Below are 23,905 nucleotides of genomic sequence, written 5' to 3'. Positions count from 1 at the left end.
ATCACCTATGCAGTCTGCATATGTCCCAGGTAGAGTAATATCACAGAACATTTGCTTAGTACAAGAACTAGTTAAAGCCATGAAGAAGGAAGGTGGTAGAACATGTCATTTAGATCTAAAGATGGACGTGTCAAAGGCATTTGACAGGCTAGAATGGGTGTTTTTCATTGAGGTTTTGGGGAAGTTTGGTTTCTGTGAAAATTTTTATCATCTAATACTTCAATGTATCATCACTACACAGTTTAAAGTAATGATTAATGGTTTTCCTACATCATCTTTCAAACCATCAAGAGGAATAAGGCAAAGGGACCCTCTTTCCCCCTACTTTTCATTCTTGCGATGGAAGCCTTCTCAAGGTAATTACATCATCAAGAGAAATGAACCAGTTAACATGTATAAAAATTTCTAGGTCTACTTCAAAGATAAATTATTTATTATTCGCGGATGATTGTATCATATTTTGTAAGGAAAATCTTGTCCAGCTAATAAGCTTCTTCTAGTTCTAGAGGAATTTAGTGCATGCTCGGGCCAATTAATTAACTTCCACAAGTCTGCTGTCTACTTTAGTAACAATATGACTCCATCAAACTGTCAAGTTATTTTTTCCATTCTTCAAGTCAGACAACTAGACATCTTTGAAGAAAAATACCTAGGATTACCATTTTTATGGGTAGCAACAAGAAAGTCACATTTTATTCTCTCATTCAAAAGATGGAAACTAGACTTTCAAGATGGTCATGCATTAATATATCTGAAGCTGGGAGATCAGTGATGATATGAAATGTCAGCAATACCATTCCTGTGTGGGATTTAGGCGGTGGTTATAGTTTGACCAAAAGTCAAACTCTATCCTATCCAAACTTGTGCCTAAAGTTTAGTTACTTCTAAACCAAGTTAGGAAACCTTGTTCCTAAACTAATGATTTCTTAAGGGCCAATTTTGTATCTTTATATATAGGACTAGAATTGTAGGTTTGTAGATAATCCAACCTAGAAGAGTGGTAAATCCTTGTGCTTAGGATTTTGGTCTCTTTGTTAGGGAGGATCGTGTGCTACCGTGAAGGTCAATATCAATGTGAGAGAAAAACTTGTAGAGAGAGGATTTTGGTGTTATGGTGTTTAGGGTTTGGGGCTTTGCCCTAAACCTAGTTTCTAGTGTTTCCATGTTTTTCCTCTATTATTAGCAACTGCAAAGACGGTGTAAAAGAGAATACATGAGGCTGGTTCGAGGAATGGTTAGAGAATTGGTTCATATGATTTCTTCGATGGTGTTCTCGGGTATGTCTTGTTAACTCTTTGGGTCTTATCTTGGGTTGCGGAAAGAGCATGTAATGGTCTTTGATTTAATGGAAGTTTTTCTGGTGGTGTTGACCGTGGATGTAGCCTGTAAAGGTGAACCACATATATCTTGTGTTGTGGTTGTGTGTTCTTGTTTATTTTCTGTCTTTGTCTCTTATTATTTATCCCATGTTTGGTTCAAATCACCAATTGCTCTTTGTGATCCTGTGATCCCATTGCGCTCGGGTGCCAATTTTCCCAACAATTGGTATCAGAGCAAGGACGGGCTGGTGTGATTGAACCTGGAATTGAACGATGGTTTATTGTTCTGGTGGAGAAATTTGTTTTGAAGATAATGTTTCAACCGGTGTTTACACAAAGATGAGTTTGTGCTGTGATTTACAAATCGGAGGTTCAACTTGGTAGAAGTTTATGTTCTTCGTTTGGTTTTATGATGTAGTATGGGATGCAGAATAAGGCCGAATGTGGTGGAATACATATATACTTCTTGAAGAGTGTTAGTAATCATACACTATAAAGAATGGGTTACAAAGTTTGAAGAAAGGATGAGGCTGTGAAGTTTCATGTAGAAGCAAGTCCAGCAACGCTTCGAAGTTATGCACGAGAGGTTATAGATTTATGTTCTTAAGTCTATGTTAAAGTATTCTTGATGGCTTGCACGTAATTTCAAGAATGTGCCCGATCTCGAAAGCATGTACCACAATACTATGGGCATTCACACGGTATATATTCTAAACGAGTATGTTGGGTGTGATGGTGGTAAAAGTATGTCAGATTGGTGATGGTTTTGAGAATCGCTTAAAGGATTAAGCCTGTTAATCGCAATGGAGATATCTAATGGTTTGTTTCAGATACACAGTAATCATGACATGTTCTGGAGTATGATATTGAAGCTAATTCTTTCTTTCTGTGTTAGAATTTACTATGTTGTTAGCTTACTGGTTAGGTGGAGCTAGCGGTGATTCTTCTAGATGGTTCTCAAGGTGATCAATGGTGGAATCTGTGCAAGGATTCATTGATGGTGGTAGAAGATTTTCATGGTGTTTGTGAAGCGTGGCTAGTTTCAAAAGTGTTCTTCATAAAGAATATGGTTTGAAGACTTATATCAATGTCATGGTGTTTTGGTCGGAGAGATGGTTCTATGAAGATGGAAGTTCGGGTTTGAGCTTCAAAAGTGATTCTATAAGTATATAGAGATGGTGAACAACTCTGGTGGAGATGGGCGTGATTTCCTATGATCGTCTCATGCTTGAAAGCATGATCCGAGGTGGAGAATTGTGGGATTTAGGCGGTGGTTATAGTTTGACCAAAAGTCAAACTCTATCATACCCAAACTTGTGCCTAAAGTTTAGTTACTTCTAAAGTTAGGAAACCTTGTTCCTAAAGTAATGATTTCTTAAGGGCCAAGTTTGTATCTCTATATATAAGACTAGAATTGTAGGTTTGTAAACAATCCAACCTAGAAGAGTGGTAAATCCTTGTGCTTAGGATTTTGGTCTCTTTAATAAGGAGGATCGTGTGCTACCGTGAAGGTCAATATCAGTGTGAGAGAAAAACTTGTAGAGAGGGGATTTTGGTGTTATAGTGTTTAGGGTTTGGGGCTTTTCCCTAAACCTAGTTTCTAGTGTTTCCATGTTTCTCCTCTGTTACTAGCAGCTGTGAAGACGGTGTAGAAGAGAAGACATGAGGCTGGATCGAGGAATGGTTAGAGAATTGGTTCCTATGATTTCTTCGATGGTGTTCTCGGGTATATCTTGTTAACTCTTTGGATCTTGTATTGGGTTGCGGAAAGAGCATCTAATGGTCTTTGATTTAATGGAAGTTTTTCAGGTAGTGCTGACCGTGGATGTAGCCTGTAAAGGTGAACCACGTATATCTTATGTTGTGGTTGTGTGTTCTTGTTTATCCTTTGTCTCTCTTATTATTTCTCCCATGTTTGGTTCAAATCACCAATTGCCCTTTGTGATCCCGTGATTCCGCTGCACTCGGAGTGCTAATTTTCCCAACATCCTGTGCATCGTATGACTAGTTTTAAACTCCCATATAGCACTATAACAAAGATGAACACCACTGAACAAAAATCCTGGAGAAATAAGAAGTCCAATAAAGGTAAACATTCCATTGCTTGGAGAAATATTAGTAAACCCAAAGAAGAAGAGGGTCTGGGGTTCAGGGATCTTGAAGTCTTCAATAGAGCTCTGCTGAATCTGCTTGGAAGTTCTGCACTGATGAGTCTTCTATATGTGCTAGATCGCTTAGAGAAAAATACTTTCCCGATGGTCAGTTTTCTAATATCCAAGAAAATGATAATTCCACATAGTCCTAGATAAGCATAAGTTGAGAATTACACTTCATTAAAAGGTTTTGGATGATGGTCAATTGGAGATGGACAAAAAATCATGATTTGGAAGTATAGATGGATTGAAGAACTAGATGCACCACCTACACCTAAAATGGAGCAGGTCATTACCAAAGCTACACTTATCTCCATCAACTCTTTGATGCAGATACTGTAGGATGGAATATCGATCTAATTTTCTCTCTATTTAAAGCCTCAACAGCAAGACTTATTCAAAAGATCTTAATTCATCATAGTTATGAGGATAGACTGATCTCGATGCTGGAGAAAAATGGTTGTTTCTCTGTTAAATCAACTTACAGGAAAATGATTGAGGAGGAGAATGCTAATAATTCTGTTGGTCAAGGAATGCAAGGTATTTTCAAGAAACTCTGGAAACTCCCTCTGTTTCATCGTATAAATCAGTTCGTATGGAAATGTTCAAAGACATTCTTCCTACAAGAGATAAGATGCAACACTTTAATCAAAACGGAAGTCCAAACCGTCCTTTCTGTCATCAGGTTATTGAAACTCCTGCTCATTGCATCCTGGAGTGCTCGCCATCTAAACTCTTGTGGTTTGCTACATTGGGTTCACATGCTGACAATAGTGGCAACTTGATGGATTGGTTTTGTAACTAGTTTGACAAACTAATAGCACACCAGTTACATGAAAAGAAAATCTGTAAGATTGCAATAGTAGCATGGTGTATCTGGACAGCCAGATTTGACAAGGCTTTTAATAGCAGCAACAACTCAACACCAAAAGTTATTATTCAAAAGTGCAGGAAAGAGATAGCAGAATTTGAAGCTAAGCCATCACCTTCAAATTCAATCAGTTTACCAAGTCATCAGTCTAGAGAAAATCTTCGCTGGTCTCCTCCTACAAGAGGAACATTTAAAATTAATGCCGATGGTTCTTTTATCAATTCTAATAATACAGGTGGAATCCGCCTTATAATACATGATTTTGCAGGTGTTCACCAGGGATCAAAATGTATCTACCTAACACATCTGTCGAGTCCGGAGAAAGCTAAATGTAGAGGATTATGGGAGGCAACACAGTGGGAAAAAGAGAGGTATATGGAGAAAGTAGAGTTTGAGCTGGATTCAAAGACAGTGGTGGACGCAGTGAAGAATGATAGCTTCAACATAGATTGGAGAATTCGTAATTTAATTTTAGAAATAAAATCTATATTCAGATTGGTCAGCTCTTGGCAATGCTATTATGTGCCTAAAGAGAAAAATAAGATACCGAATGTTTTATCCAAACTTGCTAGAGTAGATGGATTGAGCAGTGTATGGCTGTTAGAACCTCCTAGTGATATTTCTGCCTAAGTGCGGGAGGAGGCAAACTATGTTCTCTCTCAAGTCTGAGCAATTCAATCTTCTAGTTTCAAAAGAAAAATGACAATAAGCATATGAAAACAAACTAAGAAACAAGATTTAATGGCAGCCGATGAATTACACAAGCTTTTGGTTCAACTGCACTTTACATGTCAGTTTCTGAATCACATAAATCAATTACATCAATCTGTGAACCAAATGTCTGTTTATACTTTGAAACTTGGCGAACACGGACTGCTGGGGAAGGGGTCAAGAGATCTATGACCTCTGGTACAACATTCCTCTGCTTAACTGGTAGTCTTCTACAAACCACAGTGGAAACAGGTCTGTTTTCTGCTTCTATGTCAAGCCGCGAAGCTTGGAGCTTGAAATCAACTTCTGGTACAGCATTTCTCTCCTCAACTGGTGGCCTTCTACTAAACACAGTGGAAATAGGTCTTCTTTCTGCTTCTATGTCAAGCGACGAAGCTTGGAGGTTCAAATCAACGTCTGGTACAGTATTCCCCTCCTCAGTTGGTGGTCTTTTACTAAACACAGAGGAAACAGGTCTGCTTTCCACTTCTATGTCAAGCAACAAAGCTTGGAGTTTTGAGTCTACTTCTGGTACATTATTTTTCTGCTCAATTGGGGGTCCATTAGGAGACAGTGCGGAAACAGGTCTGCTATCTGCTTCTATGTCAAGCACCAACGCTTGTAACTTTAAATCAAGTTCTGTCATGGCAGCTTTCTTATCTGATTTCTTCGTCCTTGGTTTACGTTTCTGATTCTTTCGAAGAGTTTCTCTCTCCTGGAACTCAGTAATCCTCTCAGGGCAAGCGCTGCAATATCAGAGAATAAGCTCTCATTTATTTAAGTGTGAAGAAAGTTTATATCAAGCTGGAGAATGTCACAAAACCTGAAATTCTTACCTCTCTATAAGGGCGGCTGGGACTACAGAGGTTTTGAGGCCATCTAGATGCTCCCAAGCCACTTCAAAACAATCACTTCCTTGCACTTTCCTATGCTTGATTATTGAAGATATGGGACAGGGGACAGGCATCTGTGGATTGGACAGAAACAAAGTGGATCCACATCATTAGAACGCAAACAAAACTTTGAAGCTTTGTGACTCGGGTATTCATAAATTAAGGCATTATAAGGACAATTGAGAATCTAGAAACAAAGGCAAAGTTACTACCTCGTTTAATGGAACCTGAACTCCTACTGCTGATAATGTGGAGCGCAGGTTGGAAAATCGCCTGAGGTCTCTTTCCCCGATCTTAGGAAGGATGTACTCATCTGATTTACAGGGGGAAATAAAAGGAATCAGATCAGGTGTCTGAAAGAAAGAAACCCGTAAATCGCCTTACAAGTTTTTGCGCTACAAGAAAGAATCTATAATTTTTGAAAAAATTCCACTGGAACATTGCGTGTGCAGGCATTCAAGATTACAAAATGACTTGGTCTGAAACACTGCAAGGACAACATCACTATTTTTGGGGATAACAGGAATGTAATAAAGACGCTTGCAGGCACTGATAGTAGTGTCTTATGGAGTAACTGGAGTATTATTTTGGATTGTAAATATTTACTCCAGACTTTTGATATGTATCTATGTAAACAGAAAACTAAACAAGATGGCTGATTCCCTCGCTAAGAATGCCATCTCAGTTCCTCACTCTCAAATGTGGATTATCCATCCACCACGAGGTATGTGTAAATATCTTACAGGGGGTAACTCTATGTTCATATAAGCTAATATATTTTCTGATTATTAAAAAAAAACACTGCGAGGAAGAAAAGCACCTGTTTTCTCAGGAGTCCAACCAAAAAACCCATCACACGCTTGTTGAAGTTTGCTGCGCTGAAATGGGTACTGGACAATTGCTCTGCAGAGATGCAAGGTAAACAGAATTAGGATTAACGGTCCTTTTCCATCAAGTTACTCACTAACTAGTAAACAAGGCTGGATTTGATCATGTAAGTCTAGTATTCTTAGATAAGGATGACACATAGTTCATTTTTTCTTCATGAGAACTTTTAAATCAGAGAGAAGAATACTTTTAATCAGTTAATGTCAGAAGTATGAGAGATCGGACTTGTTTAGTTGATAAATGTCTAGAGGAAAATGTAACTAAGAAGTATATTGATTAGTAGTATAACAAGAAAATTGCAAAAACTCTACCTACGCACTTCCTCTGAGTTAGGGGAGAGACATTTCGGCTTCAAATATGCATCACTCACTTTCACGAACTGATCACGTTGTAATACATTTTGCTCATTGCCTGGAAGATTAACAAATCATGATATTGTGTAGATTCACAATCCTTCCAGAGGACAAGGGCCATTTGGTTATACTTTTACACTATAATGTGCTATATTCTAGCTAAAGGTCTTAACTCAATTACCAGCGATGTTCTGTTGATGAACCAAGTTATTTTCTTTGTTGGTAATTAGGGATTTTTCACGTTTCTTTCCTTTTGTTTTCTTCACAAGTTCCAATCCCTCTGATCTGATTTGTTGAAGGATAATATCATCCCCGACTGCTTTAACAATCTTGCACGCTGTTTCCTGCATCGTTTGAAGAAACAACACTAAGAACAATGAAATCATCCAGTTCAACGCATCTATCACATATCTTATGCATAAACAACTTCCTAAATCATTTTCTAAAGAATAGAGATAAAACTCTAGGCATTAAAACAATGGTTTGTAACCCAAAAAAGTAGAAAAGGAGGAAAGGAAATATCCATATATCCAGTGGTATCTTACGCACAAACATGTTTTACTGTTTAGTAAAATCAAATTAACAATCGCAAGTAACGACATTTTAACTCACCGGGCCAAATCCACGAACACCATGAGAGTAGTCACTGCCAAGAAGAATCGCAAGTGTAATCTGAGAATACAAGTCACAGTGTTCGCAGACACGTAATTAGCAAAGGTTAGAAAGCCAAAAGAATATATCAAAAATAAAATAGCCATTCAACACTCGCATACCAGTGAATTTCTTCCATATCCAAGTTTCTGTTGTATATCCAACATTTCATAACAGACTATATGACCACCATCGCCTATTGCATCACCAAAAAGTTTCAATTGATAAGTCTATAATCCAAAATAAGGGATTACAACAAACGACATTGAAGTATATTTTGAACAAGCAACTAAAGGATTGTATAGTTCCACTCATTATCCACTCACTTAGGCACATGTCTCTATACACTGTTTTGGCACCAAAAAGAAAGATATCTGAATCTGAAGAGAAACATCCATCCTGTAGAAAACAGTAACAGTTATGAACAATTTGGTAACTCCAGGAACCAAAGCATAGCAATAACATTTTTTTCCAACTTACACACAATGATTCTAAATTCAACAAGGCACACTGCGCTTCCGCTTCCTCGAGACTGAAATAAAAAACATCATTTCTCAATAAAGAGAAACAAAAAAAAACACAAAACACAAAACAGCTCCAACCACGACTACCTGTCCAAGCATGGTATCCCAAGAGCCATTCCAAGAACTTTAGCTTCTTTGATCATACACGAAAACTCCGAACCCATGTTTCTTGCAAGTGGCAACACCTTTTTCGCCTTCGCCCCAGCCTATCTCCACCGCAATCATACCCAACATCATCAGTACTACAACCAAACCTATCTTCAACTTAATACTTCAAAAAAGATCAAGTTTTTCAATTCATACCTCATTTACTAACCCCAAACGCTTTCTATATGTATCTAACTTGATAGCAGGAATCGACCCATCTACACGAAAACAAAACCCACAATTTTCATTTCCAAAATTTACCAAAAAATTATAAAAAGAAAAAAAATTAAGGAAGAGTGGGGAACTGACCAGCAACAAAAACAATGGTACAATTCAAGGCAAGGAGAGCTCTAAGACGATGAAAGATGCCTCTTAAGTACATTTTGTCCTTTACAGAAGCAGTGTTTTTACTTGAATTTTGTAGTTGAACTATCCAACATGACAGATCTATGCAAACCCTTTTGTTCCTAATCACACAAAACAATTACAAATTTAAAAGAAGTTCAAAAGAAATTCAAAAAAGGAGCAATTTTTATCAATCATAAAGGGTAAAATGAATCAACTTACTGAAGATGATGAAGAGGGAGAACTTTCTTGCATGATTCTAAGATATCCCACAAATTTTTCACCCCCATTTTCCGATGAAGAGAAAAACAAACCCCAAGAAATTTCTGCAGCGAGTGACTGAGTGAGGAAACGGGGGAGGTGGAATTTTAAAACTGAGAAAAATAATACAAAGATATTTCTTAAAAACCCCTTTACTTTTGTATAATTTCACTTTGCCCAATAATTTGTCTCGTGCCCAAGATTTGCTATCAGGGTTAGGGCAATTCCTATGGGAATGAATAAACCCATCTTTTTGGTGAGCCAGGGGATGGCCAAACTGGCTTTTTCACTATGATAAAGAACTCGGCGTTTGATAACCAAACGCGCGCGCGTAATACAAACTCTAGCGTTCGTAGGTAAAACGCGAGCGTTGGAAGGACAAGCGCTGGAGCTCAAAGCTTTAACGCGACGCTTGAACCTAGGATGCTGGCGTTTGTAGAAAAAACACCAACAGATAGTTTTTTTAAAATTCAAAATTCGCTTTTTACCTCTATAAATTACCATCAATTTCAAACAATTCACTCACACCAAAATTCACTTTTATCTTGAATTTTCTCTTCTAAAATCTATTTCTCAATGGCTGAAAAGGCGATCACACTTTTTTGCTATACAAAACTTGAAGCTGATGTTTCTAAGATATGTGGGAGTTTTAAAAAGATTGAAAATTGTAATAGGAAAATGCAAGTTTTTGAAGTTGCTCCAATAAAATGTTCCGCTAAAAGGCAAAGAAGAGCTACAGTTTTGAAAGTTAACAACAAAAAATTCGAAAACAAAGGCGAAACTGTCAAAGAGCGCGTTGAATGTGTTGTAGTATTTCGATTGCGGTAAATAAGGATTCGTTGCTCGGACTTGAAAAGATTTTTAAAACAAAAATATATACAAAATTTGTCACAGGATCAAGAGATACTAGGACTCAGGATTCCACCAATTCTTATACTCATGCGAATCAACTATTAATTCTAGACAATTATAGCTTATAATGATAACAAATATCGACTCTTTTCTTTGTGAAAAATAGATTTTGTAAAGTATTAGATGTAAATCATAAGCATGATGCATCAAGAGTTCCTAGACTAAGCATACATCATCAGATAAAATCACAAATAATCAAGAAAAATCATAAATCAACTCATAATAGTTCAAACAGTCATAAAAGAATTAAATAGAATTACTCATGCATAAAGAATGGTTTCCTCCATCATCCCAGTAATGGGGTTTAGCTATTCATAATAATCATACACTCAAAATATTAATTCAAAGATCAAAGTGTGATCAAAAGAGTCAAAAGTTATAAAACAGTGGTTCTGTGACCCACAAAATACGTCCAGATAGAAACGATGCCAGGGAACTGCAGTAAAACAACGACACTCCGCTGCTGCTGTTGACGCTGCGGAAAATAAGACTGCTCTGTGCAGTCTGTTCTTCGTGTTCTTCAAGGTCTTCTAATGGCAGCAACAGCATGTGGAATTGTTTTTAATCCTTCTTCTTCGCTCCTCTGCATCCCAAACCTTCCCCAAACTCTTGATAACTTTTCTAAGATTCGAACCAGCCTTTTTATACCCAGCAAAACCCACAAATCTGAGTTTATCTATGAATATTTTTTTTATTCTCTTCGGTCAACAGTTGAGAGAAAATCTCACTTCAATCCTCTCTGTACGCCTCTTCTGGCCTATTCTAACTCTCCAAACTTCTCCTCTGATTTGAAAAAGACTAGGTACATATTTATCAAGCGTAAAACTTTCCCAAAATTCTTCACAAAATCTTTGAAAATAAACAGAAAGAATACGTATCCCTGTTGAACTTTGATTCACTTCTCCCGGCCATTCTAGCCCAATATGTTCGACCCAAACGCACACACAAACCCTGTTTTGCTCTAGTAAGTCCATCCCAATTGAATTCCACAATTGAATCTCTTTAAAGCTGCCCAAAGATTCTCACACAAAAATTGCTCCTCGTTGCTGCCAGTTTCCCGCCAAAACGAATGTTTGAAAACGTGAAGAAATGTGACCTTCCCCTATCCAGTCCCGGTCTCCCTTTAGCAGATGCCTGGAAATGGGTCACCCCTTAGTAATTAGGTTACCCCTTATCCAAAGTGAGAGTCCGTATAGTAATTTTCTCCCACGAGCGCAAAAACCACTTTTTTAGCCAATTTCGCCGCAAAAGCTTATTTCTCCAAAAATACCTACAGGGACATAAAAAGCCATAATAAATATAAAATCGAGCACGAATAATATATACAATTGAGATTATATAAGACTCAAAAATGTGCCTATCAAATACCCCCAAACTTATTATTTGCTAGTCCTCGAGCAAATCAAATAGAAAATAAAATCCTAACTCATTGTCGCAGGCATCGTCGATTGCATTTAGCGTATGCAATAAGCCTTTAAACCCCTAGGTGTCCCTAGTGGCCGAGTTATAGTCTCGGGAGGGCTTACTAGAGATATACCCACAAAACGTTAATACTCCAGACCCTAGCTATCTACAACGAACCTTGGAAGGCACTAAAGAATCTCCTTGGTTGGCATACTTATTGACTACAAGAGGAAGTACCCTGATGCGAAATTCCAATTGATGTACACGAGTTTGCACTCAAGCATACTAAAATTCATATAAAGTGACAGAGCTCTACTCAAATAGTTGCACTATGGACATCAATATCCGGAGTCAAAACTAATCACATGGATAGATCAAGAAGATGGATATAGAAAAACATAGATGGTTTTGATGTTTACTAAGTGAACGGCGTTTCCCATATCTGTCTGAAGGCCTCCGCCAAAATGAACCTATCCTAATGGATTGAGGTACTAGTCTGACTAATATCAACACACTGGCATATACAAGGGAACCAGTGGTCGATAACCTAACTCTAGGTCAACACAACTGGCATATACAAGGGTACCAATAGTCGACTTTATTGAATTTATTCCTTTTGGTCAAATGGTCTGGTCTCTTTTTTTTTCTTTTTTTATTTACATTTTTTTTTTCCTTTTTTTTTTCATTTTTTTCCATTCATTTTTTTTTTCCTTTTTTTTTGTAACTCAATCACTCTAATTCATCCTAGCGTTGGTAACAACTTGAATCGTGGGCCCCACCTATCACTTAGAGAAACATGGTTTAAAAACAAAATAAAATAAAATAAAAATAGAAGTGAAAAGGACTCAACGAGATATGGTGAAACTATCATGTTATTTCTAACACCTGAGCTCTGTGCTTTTATGAATAGACTCTTTAGATGTTTCCATCTATTCAGATTGGTTCCTCAACTCCTACAACCAAAATGCTTCCATCCACTTAGATTGGTTAGTGCCATCCTGAATACGCATAAATTTCTAGGCTCTGGAGTTTATTTATTCATACTGCAACTAAAAAGTTTCTCCCATACCCCCAAACTTAAATCTAACATTTTCCTCAATGTTCTAAAGATGAAATTAAAAGCATGAACAAGAAGAAACTGTTACCAATGAAGCAAAAGAGATAAGGAAAGATATTACCGTGTCGCTTGAGCATGGGATACCTCCCAAGAAGTGCTAAGTTTAAAGTCTTCAGCCAGACTTAGAAAAAGATTAGTCAACTCGAACCATAAAGTAACAGTCGAAATAACTGTGGGTCTTTAAAACTAAAAAGAGCTTACTAAAGGAAACTGCAGTGAACCAACGAAATTAACAATACTAGCATGCCCTTACCTAGTTTCCTGATAACTATCGCTATTTGCGGTTCAGGTTCAGGTTCTATGAAAAGGTCTAAATAGAATATTTTCCTCGGATGCATTTCTTCATAGGTTGGATCCAAATTATTAGGTCCTAGAGTCTGGAAAAACTCAAATAAGAACTTAGAATCACAAAATAATAACCTAAATAACTGAGGATCCTCTAAGTCAATCAGGTTTGACTTACATAATTGACCACAGTGAGAGTAGTGGTCATTCTTAGGAAAATGTGTCGATTCTATTAACCTAAAGTACTTAGGCTTAGTCTCAGAACTTAATATTCGGCTCATTTTAAATACAAACGTTCCCACATTTGGAAGAAAACTATTTGGTGGGAAAATAAATTCAAACTTGGTGTTATTGCCTGGGCTAACCACATCTACCAGAGGATGGGTTTCTAACGACTGAACTTCTTCTTGGACATTATGAGGTTCAGGAGAGCGAGTATGAAGATAATCTTGTAAGATGGTTGAGGCATTGATGTCAAGTCCCAAGTGAGGGACCTTTCTAAGAGTTAAAGCATATGGAGAATGATAATCACCCCAAACTTAGAGTTTTCAGTGTCTCTAGTTAGACTAGTCACAATCTCCCTAATTCCTAGGTCATCAGATTCCTGAAAATGGGCAATTGATTCTTCTAAGTCAGGTTCATCCTCATTAATTTCTACGAGTTCATCTAAGACTATTGTTTCTAAATCGTACGACTCTGAAACAGTATTCTCAGGGTAAAACCGTTCCTCGAAACCTTTATCGGATTCGTAAACAGGACATACTACATCGTCTAAAACGGGGATATTTCTAGTCAAATCCTTGTCCTTTTGAATAGGTGAATAATTGTTAAAATTATTAGGTTCTGAACCAGAAATAATATAATCATTATAAGGCTCAATTGGGGTAAGAAATTCCTGATCACTATTCCCACATGTTTTCGATTCTTCATCAACACTATCCTCATCACAATCGTTATTATAATAGCATGAAAATGGTTGAACCTCATCTAAAGTAGTGTTATCAATTCTAACCTCGTCATCCTGATTATGGAAATAACTATTCTCAAGGGTATTATCGGAAACACTATATCGAGCATTCTGCGCCTCTAACAAACGCTTCTCAATCCACTCACAAGATTTCCTGATGGTATCATGTATCGAAGGTTCACTATTAGTTGCGATTCTTTCGTCCATAACTAAGTCATTTATCTCAGTTGACTCATATGTTGACTCAAGTAACCTACGACGTGATGACTCAATTAGCCTACGCGCCTCATCTAGAGGAGAGGAATTATAAGATTTTTTCTCGTAAAACAAATTCGTGTGTGGATAGTAATTGGGCTCACCATGGTATGAACCATAACCTTGAAAAGGTTGGCGTTCCCAACTACTATTCCCACCATGGTCATAAAAATGATGATGTCCATATTCAAATTCAGATCGATACTCATTGTATTGGCTTCTATCATACCAATTCGACATTCTCAATTGCAAGGGAATTCTACACAATCACAAACAAGGCTGACTCGACCAAATCAAACCTATAAAATCTAGCAAACAACAAGCATGATGGCTCCACTTAGATTGTTTCTAGACCAGCTTCTATTCCTTCGAAAAGGAATTCGTTACAATTTGAGCACACCCCTATGGAATCAATCCGAGTCAGAGTAAGTTGAATTGAGGCGAGGGAAGCTCAGTGGAGCTTTGATACCCAAGGCCTCACCGCTATCACAAGGCGGCGCAGTCACGCATTCAACTCACAGAAACCATCATGAACTTTGAAGTGTGCTTAAAGAGCAACCAATATTTTTCGAACGAGTTTCCTATTAAGCTCGTTACCCTATCGGTCTCGTTCTATTACAAATTTTAAAGCTTAGGTTCACGTTCGGTTTTGTTTTCCTAAGACGGGCAAGAAGGAAACAATGATGAAATCCTAGTCCTTATCTTGATTTGGCCAGGCCTTGCCCTTTACTAGGAAATTAAAAACAGTCCAAATTCTTCCTCAATCAATGAATCACCTTAAGGAATACAGTAACTCGCTTACAGGAGATTCGCGAGTGTTTCGATGGACTTACCTCCGGTACCAGACGGGGGATGAACCGTTGAAGTCGACTCGGGCCACGACTCCTATGTCATGTACGAACCCGAGGGGCCGAGACGATATTGTAATCGTCGTCCTTCCCTGCAAACAGTTTATATTTAAATTTTTTTTTATATAACCCTTCTGTAGGGTTAAAAAATAAAAAAATAAAAAAATGTCCAAAAGTCCAGAATAAAGTCCAAATAAAAAGTCCAAAAATTACAAAAATTATGAAAAATAAATCCTATTTACAAATTCTAAAAAAATAAAAATAAAAGCTATAGACAAAAAAATAATAATAATAAAAATTAAATCCTAAAAAAAAAATTATGTCTTTTTTTTCTTCTCTTTTAGCTTTTATCTTTTAGCTTTAAGCTTTTTGTTCCCAAGTCTTTAGTATTCCACTTCGAACCTGTAAATCAAAGACACAAAAAGAAACGTAAAAAGAAACAAATAATAATAAATAAATAAAAATTAAACCTAAAAACAAATCTATATACAAGTTCCCGGCAGCGGCGCCATTTTGTTGTAGTATTTCGATTGCTTTAAATAAGGATTCGTTGCTCGTACTTGAAAAGATTTTAAAAAAATATATATATACAAAATTTGTCACAGGATCAAGAGATACTAGGACTCAGGATTCCACCAATTCTTATACTCATGCGAATCAACTATTAATTCTAGACAATTATAGCTTATAATGATAACAAATATCGACTCTTTTCTTTGCGAAAAATAGATTTTGTAAAGTATTAGATGTAAAGCATAAGCATGATGCATCAAGAGTTCCTAGACTAAGCATACATCATCAGATAAAATCACAAATAATCAAGAAAAATAATAAATCAACTCATAATAGTGCAAAAAGTCATAAAAGAATTAAATAGAATTACTCATGCATAAAGAATGGTTTCCTCCATCATCCCAGTAATGGGGTTTAGCTATTCATAATAATCATACACTCAAAATATTAATTCAAAGATCAAAGTGTGATCGAAAGAGTCAAAAGTTATAAAACAGTGGTTCTGTGACCCACAAAATACGTCCAGATAGAAACGATACCAGGGAACTGCAGTAAAACAACGACACTCCGCTGCTGCTGTTGACGCTGCGGAAAATAAGACTACTCTGTGCAGTCTGTTCTTCGTGTTCTTCAAGGTCCTCTAATGGCAGCAGCAGCAGGTGGGAATTGTTGTTAATCCTTCTTCTTCGCTCCTCTGCGTCCCAAACCTTCCCCAAACTCTTGATAACTTTTCTAAGATTCGAACCAGCCTTTTTATACCCAGCAAAACCCACAAATCCGAGTTTATCTATGAATATTCTTTTTATTCTCTTCGGTCAACAGTTGAGAGAAAATCTCACTTCAATCCTCTCTGTACGCCTCTTCTGGCCTATTCTAACTCTCCAAACTTCTCCTCTGATTTGAAAAAGACTAGGTACATCTTTATCCAGCGTAAAACTCTCCCAAAATTCTTCACAAAATATTTGAAAATAAACAGAAAGAATACGTATCCATGTTGAACTTTGATTCACTTCTCCCGGCCATTCTAGCCCAATATGTTCGACCCAAACGCACACACAAACCCTGTTTTGCTCTAGTAAGTCCAGCCCAATTGAATTCCACAATTGAATCTCTTTAAAACTGCCCAAACATTCACACACAAAAATTTCTCCTCGCTGCTGCCAGTTTCCCGCCAAAACGAATGTTTGAAAACGTGAAGAAATGTGACCTTCCCCTATCCAGTCCCGGTCTCCCTTTAGCAGATGCCTGGAAATGGGTCACCCCTTAGTAATTAGGTTACCCCTTATCCAAAGTGAGAGTCTGTATAGTAATTTTCTCCCACGAGCGCAAAAACCACTTTTTTAGCCAATTTCGCCGCAAAAGCTTATTTCTCCAAAAATACCTACAGGGACATAAAAAGCCTTAATAAATATAAAATCGAGCACTAATAATATATACAATTGAGATTATATAAGACTCAAAAATGTGCCTATCAGAATGGAAGATACGTCAAATGAAGATAACCAGGAGGACAAAATAATTGAATGGAAATCTAAATCTAAATATTTTTATTGAAGTTGTTTAGTACGTTTTATTATTGCCTAAGTTTATATCTTGTAAAAGAATTGGCATCAATGAATGAAAATATTTAGATTTTAAAATAGAGATTTCCACTTCAGATTAAGCGAAATTTATTAAAATTTAAACTTGCAAATAATATCAAACTACATTCTAATAAACCACAATAAAAACATCAAACTACATCAAATCCAGCGACATTCTCTTTGTAGAGTTCATAACATTCAAAATGCTTAAACTCTCTGCTTTCTTCAGTAAACTTGGTCTGAGTGATGGTTTTCTGTAAAACATATAAACAACAAGTTCAGATATTTATGATGCAGTTGACCAGTGAGGACAAAGGTAAGATACTCACCAGTTCTTCGTTGGATAATCCAGAAGAGCTACGGTGAACCATCCACAAAACTTCTGTATAATGTTTGACTTCCTTAGTGATGAATGCAATTCTTAGTCTAGGTTCTTACTGTTTCTTATGGTTTCGTTCTGCGATGCTACAAAATGTCCCAGTACTCTTTCCCAGAAATAGTCATTGTTCATTGGTATCATCAAACGATGTAACCAACATCGAACAAGAGTAACATCTTCTTTCATTGTAAAGACCGGTATAGGCATTCGAGTGCAGTACAAATGTGCTTGAGATGGACCATCTTTTAGAATTCTAAAACACGCTTCGTAACGAAAAGGTTCTTCGTGAGCTTCCTCCAAATTATCAAGAGTTGTTTGGATCACTTCATCTTCAGTTACATCAATGAAATTTTCTCGATCAATTTCCATTACCAGAGCAACAAATGGTTGGACTGCAAGCCTAATAGATTGAAAATGAGCACGCAATCGACGAGCATCTCGGTTTCCTGGGTTTCCCGTCAGTGAGACGAACATTGAAAAAACGTTCTCCCAAAAATAAGTGTCTTGAAAGCCCATACCAGTGATTACCCTATGAAAAAAAATATTCTTTGCATATAGTTATATCCTCTTCTTCATTAAACTTGGGACCACGATTTCTAACAGACCTTTATGGAGGGTGAGAGAGATTAAGAAGAAGAAGAAGAAGAAGAAGAAGAAGAAGAAGAAGAAGAAGTGATTTTGGAGATGGGAAGAATGGAATTTATAGGTCGAGAAAGAAAATCGATCCGTTGGTGTTTGTAGTATAACTGTGTGGCTTTCCTTTAACCGCATGTTTGAATTACCATATGAGTTGGAGTTTGTAGTAAAACCGTGCGATTTTACTATAACCTCCCATGTGAATTACCGACGGGTATTTTTTTGTTATAAATACAACACTAGGGGTGGCCTCTCAACCAAACCAACAGATTTATTTCTCAACATCCACCATGTTTTCTAAAAGCAAAGTGAAGCAAATATTATGTGTCGAAGCAAAAGAGGTTTGTCCATTATGTTTCATGGATAACCACAGTCTTATGCAATGCCCTTGGATGTATTCAAAGTGTCCGCGGGAAGGTTATTCACGCATCAGAATGGTGATTGAATCACAACTGAAAAAGCTCAGGTATTTGCAATGTCAAGATCTCAACTGTCCAGAGGAACCACATATGCCAGATGATGCTATGAAGATTAAAAAGGAAGATGAAGAAAAGATTGCAACACTCTGCAAAAACTTCAAACTTAAAGCCAAATTGAAGAAGGAGTTATTAGACTGCAAGCATTGTGGATATGGAGATCACGAATACAAACATTGTCCACAGAGAATCAACGGATGCTGAAAGCCCGATTGCAAAACTTTTATGCATTTGCGGACTTCTTATGAAGAAGACACATATGGAAGGCATTTCTGGGAATGTCCTAAGTGTTTTTTGGTGGAGTGGGTTGATTGAAGTTGAAGGAAAAATCGATTCACTATGGTATTATGTTATTTAATTTGTTGTTTATTTTGTGTTATTACGATTATCTAAAACCATCAATATCATAAGTAATTTTAATTTTTCCTCGATTAAACATTGCACCATCAATCTCATAAATAAAAACATACTGCATTGAACAACCACATCATACATTAGAATAAAAGAAATACATTAGATTAAAACAACTACTACATAGGCGTTAATTCTCGGCGGGTGGTGGAATTCCTAGGGTGATCTAGGGATCGTATCTGTTGAGCACCCTAAGAATGTTGAAACAAGCATGGAAGTTGAAAGGACGACTGTCGTGAGATGCTGGCCACATCGCTAGAGTTCTGGGCAAACACTTCATGTTCGGCTTCACAGTTGAGCTTATTTTTGTGATTCTCAATTAGTAAAGCGGCGAACTCCGATATATTCATACTAATTGAACTAAAACGATGCGACAATCCGTGAGAATCACGCCCATGGAAACGGGGAACATCCTGTAAACTTTCTCTCAGAAAGTCAACGTTGAAACGACTACATTACTCATGACAACATCTTGAGTGTGAAAAACAAAGGCTCTACAAATAGTTAAATCCTCTTGTTGAGTGAATCTAACACCACGAACTCTGGGAGGCATTTTTGTAGATGATTTGAGAGTGAAGAATGTGTAGAATGTGTGAATTTGGAGTTGGCATGAGGAGTATTTATAGAACTCAAAAATTATAGCCGTTAGATCACAAGAGTTTTTAGTCGTCCAGATTCAGCCGTTGGCGCTTCTATGAAAAACGCGGCGTTGTAAGGACAAGCTTGGTGCTTTATTCAATAGCGCGCGCTGGAAAGAAAAGCGCCAGCAATTTTGGCTCAAACGCCAGCGCTGGAGAGAAGCTCGCCCGACCTTTCATCAAACGCGCACTACATCTTCCAACTCAATGAACAAGCCAACAAACTTGTTGGTTTGAATATCCATTTTTCATGTTTGTTGAGTCCATAGTGGGAGCAAAATGAACAAACTTTGAGTTTGTTCATTCCATAGGAAATGCTCTTACCATTTCATTTTGCTTAAAGGGGTGCGGGACTCCATATAACACGAAACATCAGTTACTTGTATCTTGAACAAGCACGATCAAACCACATTAGTTTTAAATAATACTCGGAAATACTCGGTCTATTTGTAGCCACCTGAGCTTGCATGTACTTGTAGCAACCCAAAACATATTATAGCTCGCCATGGGCTGCGTCGGATGGCTTTCATGGGCTGCGTCGCCTGGCTTGGTTATATTAAATGCTCGGGTTCAGATTTTTCTTAAAATTTAATATCCTAACCTGGGATTTTTCCAAATAACTCGGTCTGGTATCGTTTGAATTTTCTTAAGAGGTTTAGTTTTACGTTGGAATAAATCGTTGTGTGTTTCGATTATTTTGGATCAATATTCTCACTTTCATTTTTTACACTTAGAAGATTAATTTATTTAAGATTGTTTTAAACTTTAGTTCATTCAGTCTCCAAATTCCAAACAGGACCTAAATCAGCTATTACAGAACTTTAAAAATACAAAAAAAAACACGGCTTGTTTTTCCTACCTGGTCTGACCTGGTTAATAGAATGGATATTGGGAAGACTTGAGGCCTCAAAATAAGTGTCTTTACCTGGCCTGCCCCGCCTGATACTTTTTGGGTTGCTGAATATGAGGCATGTCTGGCCAGACAGACCTGGATAGGAAAGGGGCCAAGCTGTCCGACCTGGCCCGATTTACACTACACATACCAAAGTCCTAAATTTAGGGTTTCACGAGTAAATATATATAGGAGTTTTGATGAATGGATTGTGAGACTCATTATATCAATATCGAAGGAAAATCAATGTCGAGCATTCTAGAGGAGATATGTCACGAAATCCTTGTAGAGGTACAAGTAAAATCCTTATTATCAGCTTGTAAGTTTGTTTGCGGGTTTTCTCTAATCTCTAACCCGGATTTTGTTAAGATGCAACTTAATTATAATATCCAGAGAAACAAACCTAATTTCTTGCTTAAAGGGTCCGACGCTAGGCTGAAAGAGAATCGCACTGTATTCTACTCCATAGATCATGATTCATCAGAGCTATTATTGTTGAGGAAAAGGTTTCTTGAATATGCAGTGGAAATCGATTATCCGTTCAAATCCTTAAGTTGTTCGGTTGAACTTATGGGTAGTTGTCATGGTATTGTTTGCCTATGGTTTTATGGTAAACGTTTTTGTCTTTGGAATACAACCACTAGGGAGTATAAGGAGTTGCCCAAATCAAATCTAGATTGATATGGTTGCATTTGGTTATAATATAAATATTAATGATTACAAGGTACTAACTGGATGTCTAGGTTCATTCGAAGTCTTTTCACTAGGATCAAATTCTTGGAATACCATTGAAAACGAAACATTTGAGTTTCATCGTTCTAGCAAACAATCCAGGGTGCGTGTAAATGGAGATTTTCATTGGTTAGCACAAAGGAAAGGCTCTTTCAATGATTTCTTAGTCTCTCTAGATATCAGCAATGTGACATTCAAAGAACTGGATGTACCAAAAGAACCTTCGGAGGAGAAGGGTTCTGAGTTTCGTAATTTGGGGGTGTTGGAGGGTGCCTTTTTTTATTAGTTGTAGCTCGGAAAGTTGATGTTGAAATATGGGTAATGCGGAATTATGGAGTAGGAGAATCTTGGACTAAACGTTATACTACTATTTACAATGATATAATTGTTACGGACGATGATTCTTTGAGGCTTATGTGGTCTTTTAAGGGTGGTGATATTTCTTCTGCTGGTCTACTGTTATACTTCCCGGAAGATGATAACAATGTTATAAAGGCAAACATAACCAGTTTGACCCACTTATACCATCAAGAATGTTACTTTGAAAGCTTAGTTTCGCTCAACTCTAACACTTATGTGATGGGAGAAAAACAGATAAAGGCAAAAAGGACTGGGCTGGAGAGGAAGTTGAAGAAGAAAGCATGAGAATTTGTTATCAATCTTTATAGTTGTTGTTTTTTTGTTGATGCATTTTCATTGTTTTAATGCTAAGCTTCTGTAACACTGCCTCACTTTCAGTTTTCTGTACAAGTTTTAGTTTTAAATTCTCTTATTTTCTTAGGTCGGGGATCTTTATGGATTGCAAGATTTTTTATTTTTTGTTTGATCAGACAGCAGCGGGAATTGAACCCCTAACCTTTCACTTGGGAGTTCAACTCCTAGCCAACTGGGTTATTCCCAGTTGGTTTTGACTGCAAGATCTTAGGGAAATTCCTATGGCAAGAATCAAATCCATTTTTTTGTTGAGCCAGGTGGATGGCCAAACTGGCTTTTCCACTATGGTAAAGCACTGGGCGTTGGATGACTAAGCGCGCGAGCTTGATACAAACTCGGGTGACGGACAGACAAACTCGGGCGTTGGACAGACAAACTCGGGTGCTGGACCTATAAACGCGCGTTTGTGCTATTAACGCGGGTGTGAGATACAAAATCTCCAACGTTCATATCTCCAACGGCCATAATTCCAACGGCTATATTTTCAAAACCTATAAATTGGATTAAACTCACTTCATTTCTATCACACCACCACTATTTCCTTCTTTTAAAACTGTTCTAAATCAAAAAAATTTGATACAATATGAGCGGTTTGGTCAAAGAAGAAAAGAGATCGAAGAGATGAACCGGCACCGCTACCTGCCACAGGTGTAGATTTTTCTCAAGATCGTGAAGCAGAGTTTGCTGCGCCGAGTGTCGTTGTTGGTCCATCAATAGTCCAAGATCATGTATCGGGGCATCAAGATCGGTCTGATGATTATGTTTATGTGAGATGTGGATTTTCAGAGGTAAAGGCTATTTATGAAGTTTTACCCCCTGAAGTCCGACAAAGGGTTGACAGATATCCCTGGCGTGCGCTTTATAGTGTTAAGGCTAGAAGACACAACAAAAAAATTCTGAAAACAATAGTAGAAAGGTGGTGGGCGATGCACACATTCCATTCATTGATTTTGAATTTGGTAAGCTTGTTTAACTTAACTTACATTATATTTTTTAAATAATTATTAAATAATCAAAAGAATTAATCATAGTTGATATTATACTTGTAATAGGAATTACGCCCCTTGATTTGTATTTCATTTGTGGGATCCCAAGTGGAATAGGAGAGCCGCCACCATTCAACACTGACGAATGGATATCAAATAGTAAATGAGAGACGCTTTTTCCCTTGTTTTTGGATTCAGAAATACCTGAAACTAAAAAACAATTGAAAGGAGGTGGGATTAGATGTTCAACATTGAAGCTTTTCTTAATCCAACCCAGAAACCCAGAGCATGTAGATGACTATGTTACACCACCATCACAACAACAACAAACATCAACATCTTATATGTTTGGAGAACCGAGTGCACCGAGTGCTTTCCAGCAATCACCTAATGCTTTCCAATCGCCTAATGTTGGTCAACCAGGTCCATCGCCAGGTTTATCAACATATGCGCATTTATTTAATATGTTGGAAAGTGGGAATGTCCCAGGTCTATCCCCACGTCTTGCAAAATTCTGGACTCCATAAAATAACAATGGGGGAGCCCGATGAGCGACGTTAGAGAGATTGTAATTTTTAATTCTCCTACATTTGTAATTTTAGTTTTAAAAGTACGACGGTCATAATTAAATAAAATTACATATGTTTAAAATTAAGCGTTTTACATTAGCTTCACTGAATTACGGCGGACTACATTAGATTTAAAATTAAGTGTTTTACATTAGCTTCACTGAATTACGGCGGACTACATTAGCTTCAAAGAAGGGGTTGAAACTGTTCAACACCTTAAGGATTTCGAAACATTTTTCGAAAGGAAAAGCCACATTTTTCCATCTTCGCCATTCAGCCAAAGATCTTATTACCATCTCAGCATCAGTTTCACCTCTCAGTCTATATCGATTGGCTTGTATGGTTAAAGCTACAAAATCACTTACTTCTTTCTTAATTGTACGAAAACGATTTTCTATGTCGCATATAGCACGACGACTCGGATTACGGGTGTCACTGCAGAACCCGTCGTGAATAACCGCCCAGAAATTCA

The 23,905-nt window shown here is 37.3% G+C and overlaps 1 protein-coding gene across 1 annotated transcript; it reads right to left on the bottom strand.

The window, feature by feature from the left end:
* Window positions 1-5,026: 5,026 nt before the first annotated feature.
* LOC113274903 (flap endonuclease GEN-like 2) lies at window positions 5,027-9,200 on the bottom strand. The gene is made up of 14 exons (XM_026524322.1): window positions 9,078-9,200; window positions 8,820-8,977; window positions 8,667-8,728; window positions 8,451-8,569; window positions 8,320-8,371; window positions 8,166-8,238; window positions 7,962-8,035; window positions 7,801-7,860; window positions 7,370-7,532; window positions 7,147-7,246; window positions 6,768-6,850; window positions 6,160-6,260; window positions 5,891-6,021; window positions 5,027-5,800 (listed from the first exon to the last, which is right to left on the bottom strand). Exons 1-14 carry the CDS (start codon window positions 9,143-9,145, stop codon window positions 5,128-5,130), a joined length of 1,917 nt encoding a protein of 638 aa, XP_026380107.1. The 5' UTR covers window positions 9,146-9,200; the 3' UTR covers window positions 5,027-5,127.
* Between the last annotated feature and the right edge of the window lie 14,705 nt (window positions 9,201-23,905).

This window comes from Papaver somniferum, chromosome 4 (genome assembly GCF_003573695.1).
Source record: "Papaver somniferum cultivar HN1 chromosome 4, ASM357369v1, whole genome shotgun sequence".
In the NCBI taxonomy this organism is placed as follows: domain Eukaryota; kingdom Viridiplantae; phylum Streptophyta; class Magnoliopsida; order Ranunculales; family Papaveraceae; genus Papaver; species Papaver somniferum.
This window is presented reverse-complemented; position numbering and strand designations above follow the sequence as displayed.